The sequence below is a fragment of the Protopterus annectens genome, chromosome 6.part1, assembly GCF_019279795.1.
Source record: "Protopterus annectens isolate FY-2018-M chromosome 6.part1, PAN1.0, whole genome shotgun sequence".
Taxonomy (NCBI): domain Eukaryota; kingdom Metazoa; phylum Chordata; order Ceratodontiformes; family Protopteridae; genus Protopterus; species Protopterus annectens.
Genome location: NC_056738.1, coordinates 356,363,586 through 356,378,031, shown reverse-complemented (window position 1 = coordinate 356,378,031; position 14,446 = coordinate 356,363,586). Strand labels below are relative to the sequence as shown.

Below are 14,446 nucleotides of genomic sequence, written 5' to 3'. Positions count from 1 at the left end.
TTTCAGCTGATTGATTTCCTTGATGTTATTGATGATCCTATACTTGGGTATATTCCTCCTACTGTCATCACTGTCCTACATACCCACTTATTCTGCTGTGCTCTTGATTACAGGTAACATTAATGGTAGCAAAAATGTACATGCAGTTAGAAATATGCAGAATGTTTATCTGTATTAGGAGCAGTACCTTGTAGTATCATTTTCCATTTTCATTCATGGGATGTGTTAGGCTGAGTAGGTTTACTTGTGATTCTGAGGAAGTGGAGTCTTTCAATTGTATGAATGACTATTTATTCTGTATTTAATTAATATCTGATTTTTGGCAAACTCATGTAATGTCTTCTTGGAATTTATATACATTGAGCAGTGAACTACCAGCCAAGAGGCATCTCATATTGTGCTCCTCCTTGCACCTTGCTTTCAAGGTGGCTGCCTCCTTTGCCCCACCCTAGCTATTCCCCTGGCAATAGTTTGTTCATTCTGGGGGGGGGGTGGTATTTCTCAGGCAACTTGCCCCTCAGTCTAGTGGTAGGTAGATGACGCAGAGATCATCTAAGCTAGCAGTGGTAACCTTTGTCTTTGTTTGTGAAGGAGCATGCTTGAACAGCCTAGAGGAGTGTTGGTAGTTCTTGCAGTGATGTGGGTGGGGCACATCACCAGATGTTCAGGTTAAGACTGTGGAATTAAGGAAGGGATAAGCTTTGATTGTGAGTCATAGCTGTTCTGTCTGGATACATGACTTAGAGGTATCCGAGGTGTATCCTATTGCTCTGTTTGCCATTTCTTTCAACTCTCTTACCCCTTTGTGATCTGCCTTTTTCTTTGGGTGAAGAAATCAGCATTTTGTAGAATTGTTTCTGTTTTACTTTAGAACTTAGAAATTAAAAAAATTATTCTGATGTCTTTTTCATCTGGGTTTTTATCAGAGCCAACTCAAATCCAGTGCTGGGTGATTTACAAGACTTCAGTTCAGGAAGCTCTTCCTCCTGTACCTCTAACCCCCCCTCATCACACCCAAAATCTATTTTGTTCCTATTCTAACCAGCAGCTCAGTCATTCGCTCCTTCTCTGTATCCCAGGGTGTAATTTCTCCTTTTCCTGCTTTTTTAATTGATGTTAGTGTAGCATGTGTTTTCATAGTTAGCAATATTTTTTTCTGTATTGTAGAGTTGTTAGCTGGTTAGTTAGCGTAGGTTAGTGTAAGTGTGTTTCCTGCCTTTCAAGACTTGTATCATGTGTTGTAGTTTGTTGTTTTGTTAATACTTTAGATGCCAGGGATAAAGGCTTCAAAAAGTGTATTTTTTGTGGTCATAAACTTCCCTCCCAGGATGCTCATGGTTATTGTGTGTACTACCACGGGGCCGCTCAACTTGAGTCCACTTGTGCTGTTTGTGAGGGATTTGGTTCTCAAGTGGTTAATGAGAGGGAGAAAGAAGCTCATCCTTATGGGTCTTCTTTCCTTTGGGTACTCTGTCTGCCTCCTCCATGAGAGTTTTCTCCCAAGTCCTCCCCTTCACCTCTTCAGATCTGAGCTGCCCTGGCTCAGACCAGCAGGTTGGATCCTTTGCCAGTTAGCAGTCCTCCAAATCCCCATTGGTAGCCTCCTTGGTTCCATCATCCCTCTTTGTTTAAAAGTATGAAGATGTCCGATATGGAGCAGTTGATGCAGTCCTGATGCAGGGCCTACCACAATGGCTGCCACCCTTCACAGCAGGAGTGGTCTGCAAAACCAGGGCTTGTGGAGGTTTCTCTTGGAGAACCCTTTCAGCAATCCTGAAGGGCTGCCTAGCTCTCCAGCTCTGGAGGCAGTCAGGAGTCTATTGGCTGTAAACCCGAAAGCTAGGGAGCTTGAGCATTGAAGCATATCAACAGGGTGCTCAATTCCATTTTTAGAAGTTCCCAGGATAACTCCAAAATGACTTCCATACATTCCACCCCATCAAAGAAGAGCAGCAGTCATCAAAATTCAGAAGCTTCTAGCAAATCAAGTCATCCAAGTGGTCCCACCAGACCAGTGAGGGTCCGAGGTCTGTTCAGAGTTTGTTTTAGTCCCAAAAGAACAAGAACCTCAGGCATTTTTGGATTTGAGCACATTGAATCAGTTTGTAAAGCAGACCAGGTTCTGAATGGTTATGGTGCAGTCCATTTTACCTCTGTTGAGGAAGCACGACTGGATATACTAGCTAGTTCTCAAGGGTGCCTACCATCTTATAAAGATTGTGAGTTGGTCCAGGAGAATCCTTTGCTTCTGGTGGGGAAGCAGTCATTACTAGTTCAGAGTACTGCCATTCAGTTTCACACCCACCCCCCCAGGTGTTCACCAAGTGAATGGGAGTGCTGGGCTTTCAGGTTTTTCCTTACATGGATGATTGGCTCCTTACTGCCCCTTCTGAGAGCATCCCTGATCAAGGCCAGGAGCACCTTAGTCCAGCTTTGCATTTCCTTAGGGATCACAGTCATTCACCAGAAATCCAGTCTCTGTCCAGTTCAGGCCTTGTACTGATTGGTTGCCATTTGCACACAGTCTCCTAGATTGTCAAGGTTCCAGAGTCCAGGATATCAAACCTTTAGAATCTGGCAAGGTCTTTGATTATGTTCAAAAAGCTTCTAGCATATCTTATCCTCAGACTTTTGGGCCACATGGCATTTGTTTAGTTCCCTTGGCCAGGTATCACATGATGGCACTGCAGTGGATCCTGGCGGTCCAGTGGTCGTATTCAACACATCTAGTGGATTTTTCAGTTTCCCTCACTCGAGTTTGTCAAATCAAGTCAGTTACTGCTTGGACTCTCCATTGGCGTCCACTGGGAAATTGTTTGTTCTTCTCCCTCCTCAGTCTGCAGTCAGCAGTCACTATGGACGCCTCTCTGCTAGAGTGGTGAGGAGTGGGGGCAGATTTCACTGAGGGGGACTATTCAGGGGACCTGGTCTGCAACCAAGGCCATCTTACACATCAGCATCATGAAGACTAGTGTGTTCCTCCTCTCACTGCAGGCTTTTCAGGACGTTCTTCCCAGGGGTGTGATTTCTGTCCAGATGGACACTATGTCCATAGTCTTGTATCTGAACAAACAAAAAAGAGCTTACCCTCTTTGTCAGCAGTGAAGGCAAGAACATCTACTGTTATAGTAAGATTTTACATAACTGTACTATGTCCTTACAGTCACTGCTGCAGTATTCTTAACTGTATGGGAGAGTGCCAAAGCTCAAGAGGAAACTAGGGAGGAGGAAGGGGCAGAAGAATCCCTGAAAAAGTATGAAGAACTGAACTAGCAAAATCAGCCATAGCTCTAGAGATACCATCCAGCTTGTAGTGCTTGGTAACCTTTTTGCCCAGCCTGTCCATAGTTCTGCTGTCCTTGTCAGAAGGCATTAACTTGGGCAGAGGAAGCAGTTGAGATGACTTATCAGAGGCTACGGGCATCATTGAAAGGTCAGCAGCAGGACATTTATATAACAAAGAACAATCCTCAGGAACCCTATAAAACCTATCAGGCTTCTTGCGAGTTGGGGGGGGGGGGGTCAGGCATTGGAGAAAGCAAGAAAGCATCCAGTAAAACAGCCAAGACCGGAGGAATAGCCGCAGGTTTAAGAGACTCCAACTGCAACAACTCATAGTACCTTTTATGGATATCAGAGACCTGAGTATAGTCCCTCTTAAAAAATATCCATCATCCTAAAGAATGTGTCCCCAAAGAAAGTTTCCTCCAAAGGAACGTCAGGACTAATAGATTCCTCCTTCTGTGACCCATACTCCAAAGGAGAAGCAATTTGAGTAGAATAAGTTAGGGATTCATCAGTAAAATCCGACTCATCCTCAGAAGAAACCTCATCTCTAGGCCTTTTAAGAGGAGTAGAGGACCAAGGGGAAGCAGGAACTGAAACCGACTACTCAGCTAGGCTAGCCTCTGGGTTCATAACCCAGAGGCTGGACAGCAGAAGATTCCAGTTGTACCTTTTTCATCTCCTTCTTCTCTAACGACTGCCCTTTTCTTCCGTAGTATCTTTAGCGAGTAGCCTAAGATGCTGCTTCTCATTGTACAAGGGAAGGGAAGAAAGTCTACTGCGAACAGTTTTTGGACCAAATGCCTGACAAATAGAACAAGACATATGGTCATGAGAAGCACCTAAGCAAAAAAGATGCTTATTGTGGTGGTCTCTATGGGGAATATGTCTCTCTCACTGGCATTTACCCTTCCTGGATGACATTAACCTCAAGGAACACGAAAAACAAGAAAAAACAAAATCCCCAACTAGACACTTATCTTGCAAAAACAACAAACAGGCATAGGTAGTCCCTGGAGAACCAAAATGCATTCATCTGGCAGAAAATGGACACAAGTAAACAGACCAATGGTGTAAAAGATATGTTCAGACTGGCAGCAAAGAAGTTATGTTTTTGGTAAGCTTGAATGTCACCTTTACGCCCTACGTTACACAGGGTGTGTGTGATGACATTCAGCATCAGAAGTCTTTGGAAGACTGCCCAGACTTCTGGCTTCTGCGTCAAGGAATCCCATATAGTAATAAATACTGCAGCAGTGAATGCAAGGACATCAAATATTTTCTTTCCCAATGCAGTATTGCTATGTTTGCAAAGAGGCCACCACAGGATGACCCCATATCCACCCCTTCTTTTTACAAATAGATCTCCTTTCTAAAGGAGACAAAGTTATTCTGAAGCACCATTTCCAGTAACTGTTCATACAAATTTATATGCTGTTGTCTCGCACCCTTTTCAGAAAGGTATTCAGTAAACCACTCCACCCCTACCTTATGTGATGTAACTGAATACAAATCTTTTACATCTGTGGTGATAACGATATAGGAATTTCTCAATGCAGTACTATTAATTTTTTGCAAAAATTCCCTTGAATCTTTGCATATAGGCTTTTCCCCTTGGACAAAGTGTTTGTTTGATGTCTAAAAATGTTACCAACTGGTGAGTAATGGAGCCCCTTGCATCAATCATTGGAAACATAGGAGGTTGTGTTATATTCTTGTGTAACTTTGGCACCCCAGAAAAGGATGGGGTCCTAGGGTATTGTGTGTTCAGGAAATTGTATTCCTCTATTGTGATTGACTGCTCTATAAACCAATCCTCGATATTACTGTTGACTTGCCTGTATGCATTTGGTTCACTGACACTTTCTAATATGCAGCAGTTTGCAAGATATCTCTCATTTTTGTGTTATAATTATTGACATTGATTAAAATCAGCCACCCACCCTTGTCAGGTTTCATTATTCTCACACAGTTGTTTTTTTCTTAAATACATCCAGTTTGTTTTTGTCTATGTCAGGTAGGTCGGTATCAGTTGCTTCAGTGCTTATCTTCCTATTCCTTTTTGACAGTTCTCTTAAATCCAACTCACATAGCTTCGCAAAGCATAGAATAGGGTTATGTAAGGGGAGTTATATGTACTAGAAATACTCAATGGATTTGTATTAATGTTTAGATTTTTAAACACACATCTAAAATTTAACTTTCTAGTTGATTGTTTCAAATCCATCACCGTATTAGCTATGTCCAACATTTTGCTAGGTACAAAAGCTAGCCCTTTCCTGAATAAATCACAATCATGTTGGTCAATATTCATAAAGGAAAAGTTATATACATTAAAGTTACCTTTTGTGCTAGTCACCATCACACAGGGTGGTAGTATTCCTTCTTCACAGTCCTGGACTGGATTTAATGCTGGTTGGGGTATCTCCTGGTTCTGTTCTGCCCTCTGAAGTTCCCTCTTCGTACTTGATTTTGACCCACTCTGGTCATAGCTTTTGTCTGCTGAATGACCCCTTTGTGGGTTCTGCCCCTGATATTTGCCTTGTAACCATTCAGACCTTCTTGGGGGGGATCATGGTGGTCCAAAAAATGAGTGTTGGTATTTTCAGTGATATTCTCATCTTCAGGGATGTCTTCAACCTCTGTGGCTGAGCTGATATTATTAAAACGACCACCCCAGGACTGGGAAGGGGGGGGGGGTTGGAGAAGCTGTATAATTAGCATACTCCTTCATATCCCTATCTTCCTGTTATGTTTATTTTTTCTTCTATACTCCTAAAAATACATTCATATTCATATTTATTCACCCCAAATTGAGTTTCTTTTTGAATTACATTATCAGTACGTTCAACGTCGGTGACTAGTTCATTAATCATTTGTTATTATGTTTAACTATAATGTCCATATATTCTTGACCATGCTTATCAAAGAAGTCTAAAAGTTTGTTATGCAGTGGTGAATTTGGTATAAGCCCTGTGGGAAAACGCCACATCCTAAGTCCCTTTGGAACCACTTTAGATTTTAGACATTCAATAAAATAGGCATTGTCCGTTTGTAGCTGCCTTACCTTTAGTAAGTTATAATCAAATTCTGATAGTTTATCACTAATAGCAAAAGGTGCCTGTGACTGAGGAAGCTCGTTAAGCAAGATGGGTTTGTGTAACCAGTCATTCAGGCTGATACTAACACTCATTAAAACGTGTTAGTCCAGCCAGTTTCCCTTGTTGTGCTGGTTCTGGTGTTTACTTGACTTGGTGTCCCTGTATTAGGTTCCAATGTCCCCAATGGCCCAGACACACACTCACTACGTTCTGGAGATAGCAACCCTATATTAATTTCTCTGTTACCAGTGAATTATTTGTTGCCAATGGATTCTGTTAGAGAAATTTGGTTAGCTGTTAATTCATCAGTGTTTTGAGAGAACTGTTGTATAAGTAAGTTGAGATTCCCCAATGTTTACAAATACTGAGGCTCACCTTCTTGAATAGGCAGTAAGCTAGGAACACCTGAAACAGTCCCTGAAGCCATAAAACAAACTAAGTCCAAAGCAAAGAAGCCAAAAACTAAGTAGACACAAAGAAACAGGAACCTCCAGTAAACAGGTATAAGCACAGCTGAAAAAGCTCCAAACGCTGACAAATAAAATTCAGGCTTTTAATGCATTTAAAATCTCTAAAAGCAGTTCAAAATAGGGTTGTCTCTCAGGGTTTGGATCCCTTTTTAGCACCTTTGGAGACTATCCTGGATTTTCTTGTGGGTTTGTTTAACTCTGGGTCTAGCTACTCCACTCTTAAAGTGCTGTTGGCAGCTATTTCTAATTTTCACATTGGTAGAGATAATATGCCATTGGCTGCCCATAAGATTTCTAAGGCTTTTCTTAAAGGTGCTCTGCTACTCTGGCCTCCTGTGCAAGACCCTCTTCCACCTTGGGTCTTGCCTTCTATGCTTAAGGTGCTGGCTTCTCCTCCTTTTGACCCTACTGTTACTGTTCATCTCATGTTTTTGTCATGGAAGGCTTTGTTTTTGGTGGCTCCAAGTGTGTGTCAGAGATGTTCATCATGTTTCACTGTTGCAGTCATGACTGTAGGGTTCTCCCCTGCCGGCAGGCAGCCCTCGGTCGGCCAGAATCCCAAAGTCTGGGTCCGGCGTCGGTTGTTCAACTCTGCTCCCTGACGTCAGAGCGCCAGGAGTATAAAGCTGACAACCGACGCCATCTTCTCCAGTCTTTCTTGCCGTGCAGTGATAGCAGTTCGCAAGTGCCGGTCGGTAGACTCCTGACGAATATTTCTACTTACTTCGGTCCGAAGACTTACTTCTAGACCCCTGGCTATTCCTCCTGTTTTGGATATTGTGGATGCTGCCTTTTCGGAGGCTAATTTAACCCCTGATTCTTTTCCTCCTGCTCCTGTTAAGCCTGATAGGTACTACAGGGTTCCTGATTCCCATCAGTTTTTATACAAGAATCCTACTGCTGACCCTGAAACCATTTCTCAGGGTCCTAAGGGTGTTAAGGGCTACTGAAAAGGATTCTCGAGCCTTGGAAAGATGGGGCAAAAAGGTGTACACTTCTGCTACTTTGTCCATTAGGGCTTTAAACTGTCAGTTTCATATGCTTAAATATCAGCAATTTCTCTTATCTGTCTTAAAACAAAAATTTACTTCCATTTCTGCCTGTGCGGAGGATAAGGAATTACATGACTTATTGCATGCCACTGAACAAGTTGGGAAGCATGTTTTACACTGTGGATTTGATGCCTTGGAGGCTTCTTGTAGGGCTGTGGCCTCTGGCACAGCCATTAGAAGACATGCATGGCTAAAGGAACAGAATTTACCTGAACAAGTAAAGGCTAAATTATTGGATGCTCCTCTTCAGCATAATGTTTTGTTTGGATCTAAAGCTGAAGAGGTGATTAAAAAGATGGAGGATAAGGCGAAATCCATGCAAACAGTTAAAGATTTCTTACAAGTACAGCCTCCTAGATTTATCAGGAATTGGCCATCAAAAAACTGGTCCTTTCCCTCTTCAGACAGGCCTCAAAGGGGTAGATATAGACGCTCCAGAGGGAGGCCTCAAACACAGGCTGCTTATAGACCAAGGCAGTGGACTGCTTCTACCCCTAGGGGAGGAGAGGACAGACCACAGTCTCAAAGGAAACAAGCTCAATGACTCCCTCGGTTGGGCTGCAGGAATGTCTTGCCTGGAAGCCCCTCTTGGAGGAAAACTCTCTCTTTTTTTACCAAAATTGGACTCAAATAACCCAGGACAAATGGTTTTGGATGTGATTTTAAGAGGTTACAAATTCCATTTTCATACTTTGCTCAAACGGATGGCCAGACCTTCCAAAACATCAATGGACGGAGGCCTTAAACCAGGTGGAAGCTCTTTTGGCTATGAATGCCATAGAACTGGTACCTCTTTCAGAGATGGGGAAAGGGTTTTACTCAAGGCTCTTTCTAGTCCCAAGAAAGCAAAATTCATGGAGACCCATTCTGGATCTGTCGGTCTTGAACACCTTTCTAGAGATTCCAAAATTCAAGATGCTTACTCTACAGCAGTTACTTCCAATGCTATCCAGAGATGCATGAATGGTGACTTTGGATTTAAAGGAGGCATATTTACACATTCCCATCAGGCAGGATCGCAGAAAATACCTCCGGTTCAAGGCCGGATCGAGGCACTTTCAGTTCTCTGCGCTGCCCTTTGGATTATCTACTGTGCCCAGGGTCTTCACCAAATGCCTGGCTCCAGTAGTAGCTTATTGCAGACTCAAGGGAATTCAAATATACCCTTATCTGGACGATTGTCTAATTCAGGCAGACAGCAAGGATGTCTTACTCCAGCATCTACAGTTTGTACAAAGCCTCCTCAAATTCCTGGGATTCTCTGTAAACATAAAAAAGTCAAATTTGACACCATCACAAGAGATAACTTTTCTGGGTGCTCTTCTAGACACTACAACCCAGATGGCTTTTCTGACATCCGAAAAAAAATTATAGCTGGCATCAACTTTCAAAGCCTTGGCAACTCTAACCCATCTATCTGCAAGGAAATTCCTGCAGGCTTTGGGTTACATGGCCTCCTGCATCCTTCTCGTACCATATGCAAGACTACACATGAGGAAAATACAGTGGTACCTAAAAAGTGTATGGTCTCAGCATTACCACAGTTTGGACATACTGATTCCTGTCCTTCCTTGCCTTCAAAAGGAATTTCTTTGGTGGTCCAGGGCATGTGCTCTAAACAAAGGGAAGCCCTTCCGTCTACCTCCTGCCTCTCAGATTCTAACCACGGATGCCTCGGATTATGCTTGGGGAGCCCATTTTCAGGGCAGTTGTCTGCAGGGCCTTTGGACAAAGGATCAGAAGCACCTGCATATCAACTTAAAGGAGATGTTAGCCATTCAGAAAGCTCTATTGGCCTTCAGGAATCTCATACAGCCAGGACAACTACTAATACAGACAGACAACACCACAGTTATGTGGTACATAAACAAGCAAGGGGATCTCATTCCTACCCCTTTGCAGACTAGCCATGGATTTATGGAACACAGCTCTAACTTGCAATCTGGATCTTCAAGCTCAGTTTCTACCAGGAAAACAAAACTTACTGGCAGACAGTTTGAGCAGAAACCTTCGGATCCACACGAGTGGATGCTGGACACCAAAATATTCAGGATGATAACAGCAGTATGAGGATGTCCTCACATAGATCTCTTTGCATCCCATCTAAATCATCAGCTGCAGATTTTTGCACCAGGACATTCCACAGAGAGGCTTGGAAAGTGGATGCCCTGTCATTCAGTTGGAGGAACCTCGATATGCCCCTCTTCTTCCACGAGTTTTATTGAAGATAAAACAGGACAAACCCAAGATGATAATCTTGTTGGGCCTCGGCAGTTTTTGTATCCAACTCTAATAAACTTATGCCTGGAGCCCCCTTGGATTTTACCTCAGTCTCCGAACCTTCTGTCCCAACATCAGGGTCGGGTTCTACACTCTCATGTCAGAACTCTCAGCCTGGCGGCCTGGTTAATCCAGGACCTTTGATTTCTTCTTTCCTACCTAAGCAGGTTATGGATGTCATTTTGGAAGCTAGACGTCCTAGCACTAGGAAATATTATGCGGGAAAATGGAAAAGATTTTGTTCCTGGATGCAGGCTCAGGATTCTGATCCTCTTCTTCCTAACATTACTTTAATTCTACTTTACTTGACGGATCTCTTACATAAGGGTCTCTCTTTCTCTTCCATTAAGATCCATGCTTCAGCTATTTTTGCTCATTATAATACAGACCCTCCCATCTTTTCCCACCAGCTCATGAGACAGTTCCTCAGAGGAGCTAAGAACTTAAGACCTCCTAGATCTCCTCCTATTCCTGCTTGGGATCTCAATTATGTTTTGGAAAAACTAACCTTGCCTCCTTTTGAGCCTGCCACTTCTACTGACATCAAGTTTTTATCTTGGAAGACAGCTATCCTGTTGGCACTAACCTCTGCCAGGAGAGTTTCAGTTTTACAAGCTCTTATGGCGGTGGAACCTTATATTATTTTTCATCAAGACAGGGTATCTTTGAGGACTAATCCGACCTTTATGCCTAAGGTGGTTTCCAAAGTGGCTTTAAATCAAACTATCCACTTGCCAACCTTTTTCCCCACTCCTCAAAATAAAGGGGAAAGGATCTTACATTCCTTGGATGTACATCGACAGCTACGTTTTTACCTGAACAGAACCAAGGACATCAGAAAATCTGAACAATTGTTTGTTTCTTATGCTTCAAGTTCCCAAGGTAAAGCCATTTCTAAACAAACCATTTCTAAATGGATTGCTCATGGAATCAGATTTTGTTATTCACACCATGGAAAGCAAATCCCAGGGACCATATGGACTCATTCCACCAGAGCTGCTGCCACTTCTGCAGCCTTCCTCAGGGGAGTTCCTACCAAGGACATATTGGAAGCTGCAGCTTGGAGTTCAGTGCATACTTTCTCTAAGCACTACAGTTTGCCTCTCTTTGCCTCTGCAGTCTTGCAGGGCCTTTTAGCCGCCCCTTCTTCTTTATGACCACCTCCCTTTCTTTCAGCTTTGGGATTCTACCCTACAGTCATGACTGCAACAGTGAAACACGATGAACATAGTACAGTTGTGTACACCTACCATAAATGTAGATGTTTGAGTGTCTTCACTGTTGCAGTCTCCTCCTGTCCCCTCTTATTATTACTTTTGTGTGGTTCCTTTTTTCACCATTCTTCTGAGGTGTATTTGCAAAGGTTTTGGGACCATTTTCATTTTGGGACTCCTGACATCTGGGGCAAGAAAAACTGGAGAAGATGGCATCGGTTGTCAGCTTTATACTCCTGGCGCTCTGACGTCAGGGAGCAGAGTTGAACTGCCGACGCCGGACCCAGACTTTGGGATTCTGTCCGACCGAGGGCTGCCTGCCGGCAGGGGAGAACCCTACAGTCATGACTGCAACAGTGAAGACACTCGAACATCTACATTTATGGTAGGTGTACACAACTGTACTTTACAGGCCCTCTCTGCTGTCCCTCATCTGTGTTTTCATTGAGACAGTGTCCCCCCACTCCAGACTGGACCCTTACTTTTTGCCTTAGGTGGTATCAGAAAGTAATTTGAATCAATCCATTCATTTGCCATTTTTTCTCTGAATTTTTTAAAAGGGGTGAATAATTCTTCTGCAGTGCCTTGATGTTCATAGGCAATTGAAGTTTTATTTGGCTAGAAGGTCCTTTAGAAAATCTAATCAGTTGTTTGGCTCATTCTCTAAGTCTCAGTTGGATGCTTCTGTTTCCAAGCTTTTTGTCCAACTGGCTTTCTGGTTGTATTTCCTTTGGGTATGGTTGAAGGGAAAGTTGTTAGGTTTCAAACCCAAAGGACATTCCACCAGAACTATGGCTACTTTTACAGTCATTTTCTCAAGAGCTGCTTTGGATGACATTTGTGCAGCTGCAGCTTGGTTAGGTCATCACACCTCTGTGTCACACTAAAAATTGGATATCCAGTCCAGGTTTAGGGCTTCATTTGTTTCTATTGTATTGCACAATATCCTTCTATAATACCTTTCTAGGGTGTTGCATGGCAGGGGACTCTGTCCCAGAGGTTCAACCGAGACAGAAAAGGCAACATCAGATGTGATAGTTATGTACTCACCATAATGATAGATCCATGTTGTCTGCTTCTTTCTGGTTCAGTCTTGCCCTTCACCTGCCCCCTCCATTTTGGCTATTCTGTTACCTCGAAGATGATGGACCAGGGAGCCCACTTTTTTTCTTTGGGTATTTGACCTTTCTCCCCTGAGGTCTAACTCTGAGAATTTAATGGTTGAAGAGGGGCAAACTAGATCTGAGGTAGTTCTGGTGAAGTGGGAGGGTATGGGTAGAGGAGATGGAACTTGCTGAGTGAAGTTATGGAAATCGTCTGGCACTGGATCTGACTCAGCTTTGATAACCTACAGGTTGAACCAGACAGAAAAAGACAACATGGATCTATCATTAGGGTGAGTACATAACTTTTGTTTTTAACAGATTGGATGTTTTTCCCTTTTTGTTTTAGCCTTTTGAAAACCTTTTCTTCAGAACATCCAAATAATCTTGTCTAGGAAGTGCATTACAATTTTCATTTTACCATGGGTCCAGCAGGTATTGTCCTCTGATAGTCATGACTCCTAATACCAGACCCTGTAGCTGTTGCCCTGCATGACATATCCACTGCTTCATAGCCACAATTTATGGAGTGCTTGGCAACTTGTGTACTGAGGTTGTAAAGCTAAAGCATCTGTTTTTAAAGGTCCTTATCATAAATCCTCCATGTCTTAGACTTTAGCTTAGAGAGAAGGATTTTAGGTATTTAAACTTATACATGTGGAAGTTAAGGTCCCAAAGGCCAGGGTAGCAGATGTGTAGGTTTTCATTCCAAAGCAGTTGAGAATTGTTTTTCTTGTCATTGGGAAGGGGCTGTAGCAGTTCCCTTTCTGGAATCAAAGAATATCACTGCTATGTCAGCTAGAAGATTCTTATAAAGTTAATTTATGGAAGCACTTGATCCTTTAAAATGGCAAGTCTACCTAGGAGCCAATGGATTGGGAATCATGCCGCCAGTGATCTATTGGTAAGTACATCTTCCAGTACTTATAAGAATGGAGTCTTCCAATACGTACAAGAATGGAGTCGTGGCTGGAGATTTTTCTTTTATGCAGGCTTGTGAAAGTCCCTTTACCTTACTGGGCCTGGGAGAACTCTTCAGCTTTTCATTTGAAGGCTTATTTAATCCTGTAAAAGGTGTCACCAAGTGAGCGATTCTGCATTGAGGAAGGAGAGGATAAGTGCTCTCTCTCTCTCTCATTCAAAATGAGAAAAAGGAGGCATCTGTCCACTATAAGCCATTTGTCCTCCTCTTTTCATAAAAGGGAGTGGGACCCCTGGCACTGAAGGATACAAAGGCTTGTCAGGTGTGAGGATTTCAGAAACTCCATAAAATCCTGAGCCAGCTGGAGTAATTCCTTAGAATGAGCTTGGGACTTAGGGATGCAGATGTTGGACCATGGTGGAAGGACATTTATTTAAGTTTGGATACTTTTGTCCATGGTGTATTCAATGTAACTGCCACGGAGGCCTTGGATCAGGGAAGGACACCCTATGCCTTGTTTGTATTTCTCCAATTGCTTCTTCTTATGCAGAGTGTGGAGTACCACCCTTCCCTTTGCCATAATTAGGGGATCAGAACTGGAGGTCCTCATGCCATTGGGCCAACTGCACAGAAGGTCTTCCTGCAAGGAAGTGGCATTATCTGATCTCATGGCAGCCTCCATAAGGATCACACCAGAGGCTTTACAGTTTCCGATACCTAGTATGGGGGGCAGTAAAACATGTCTCACCAACTTTGGTATCATCAGGCTTAAGGTAACTTCAGGTTCCAGTTGGCTGTAATTGGTTTCCTTGTATTTATTGCAAAGATTGAGTGTGATGTTTGATAGTACAGTTGTTGAAATGCACACAATAAGGGCAGCTGGCTGGTTATGTTGTACTCTGGGTTTGAGCAGAATACTGCATAGATGTGAAATGAAATGAAAAATCCTTGAGAAGGATCTGTTTCCCACACTCTAAACAATTATATGTCCTTCTATTCTCATGTTGCAGTATTCATTA

At 42.9% G+C, this 14,446-nt stretch overlaps 1 protein-coding gene across 1 annotated transcript in view; it reads left to right on the top strand.

Annotated features, from left to right (window-relative positions):
* ATG2A (autophagy related 2A) overlaps window positions 1-14,446 on the top strand; it is a 2,853,001-nt gene that overhangs the window by 1,784,542 nt on the left and 1,054,013 nt on the right. The window contains exon 24 of the mRNA XM_044075772.1: window positions 7-113. Coding sequence (XP_043931707.1) covers window positions 7-113 — 107 coding nt within the window. The remainder of the gene's footprint in view (window positions 1-6; window positions 114-14,446) is intronic.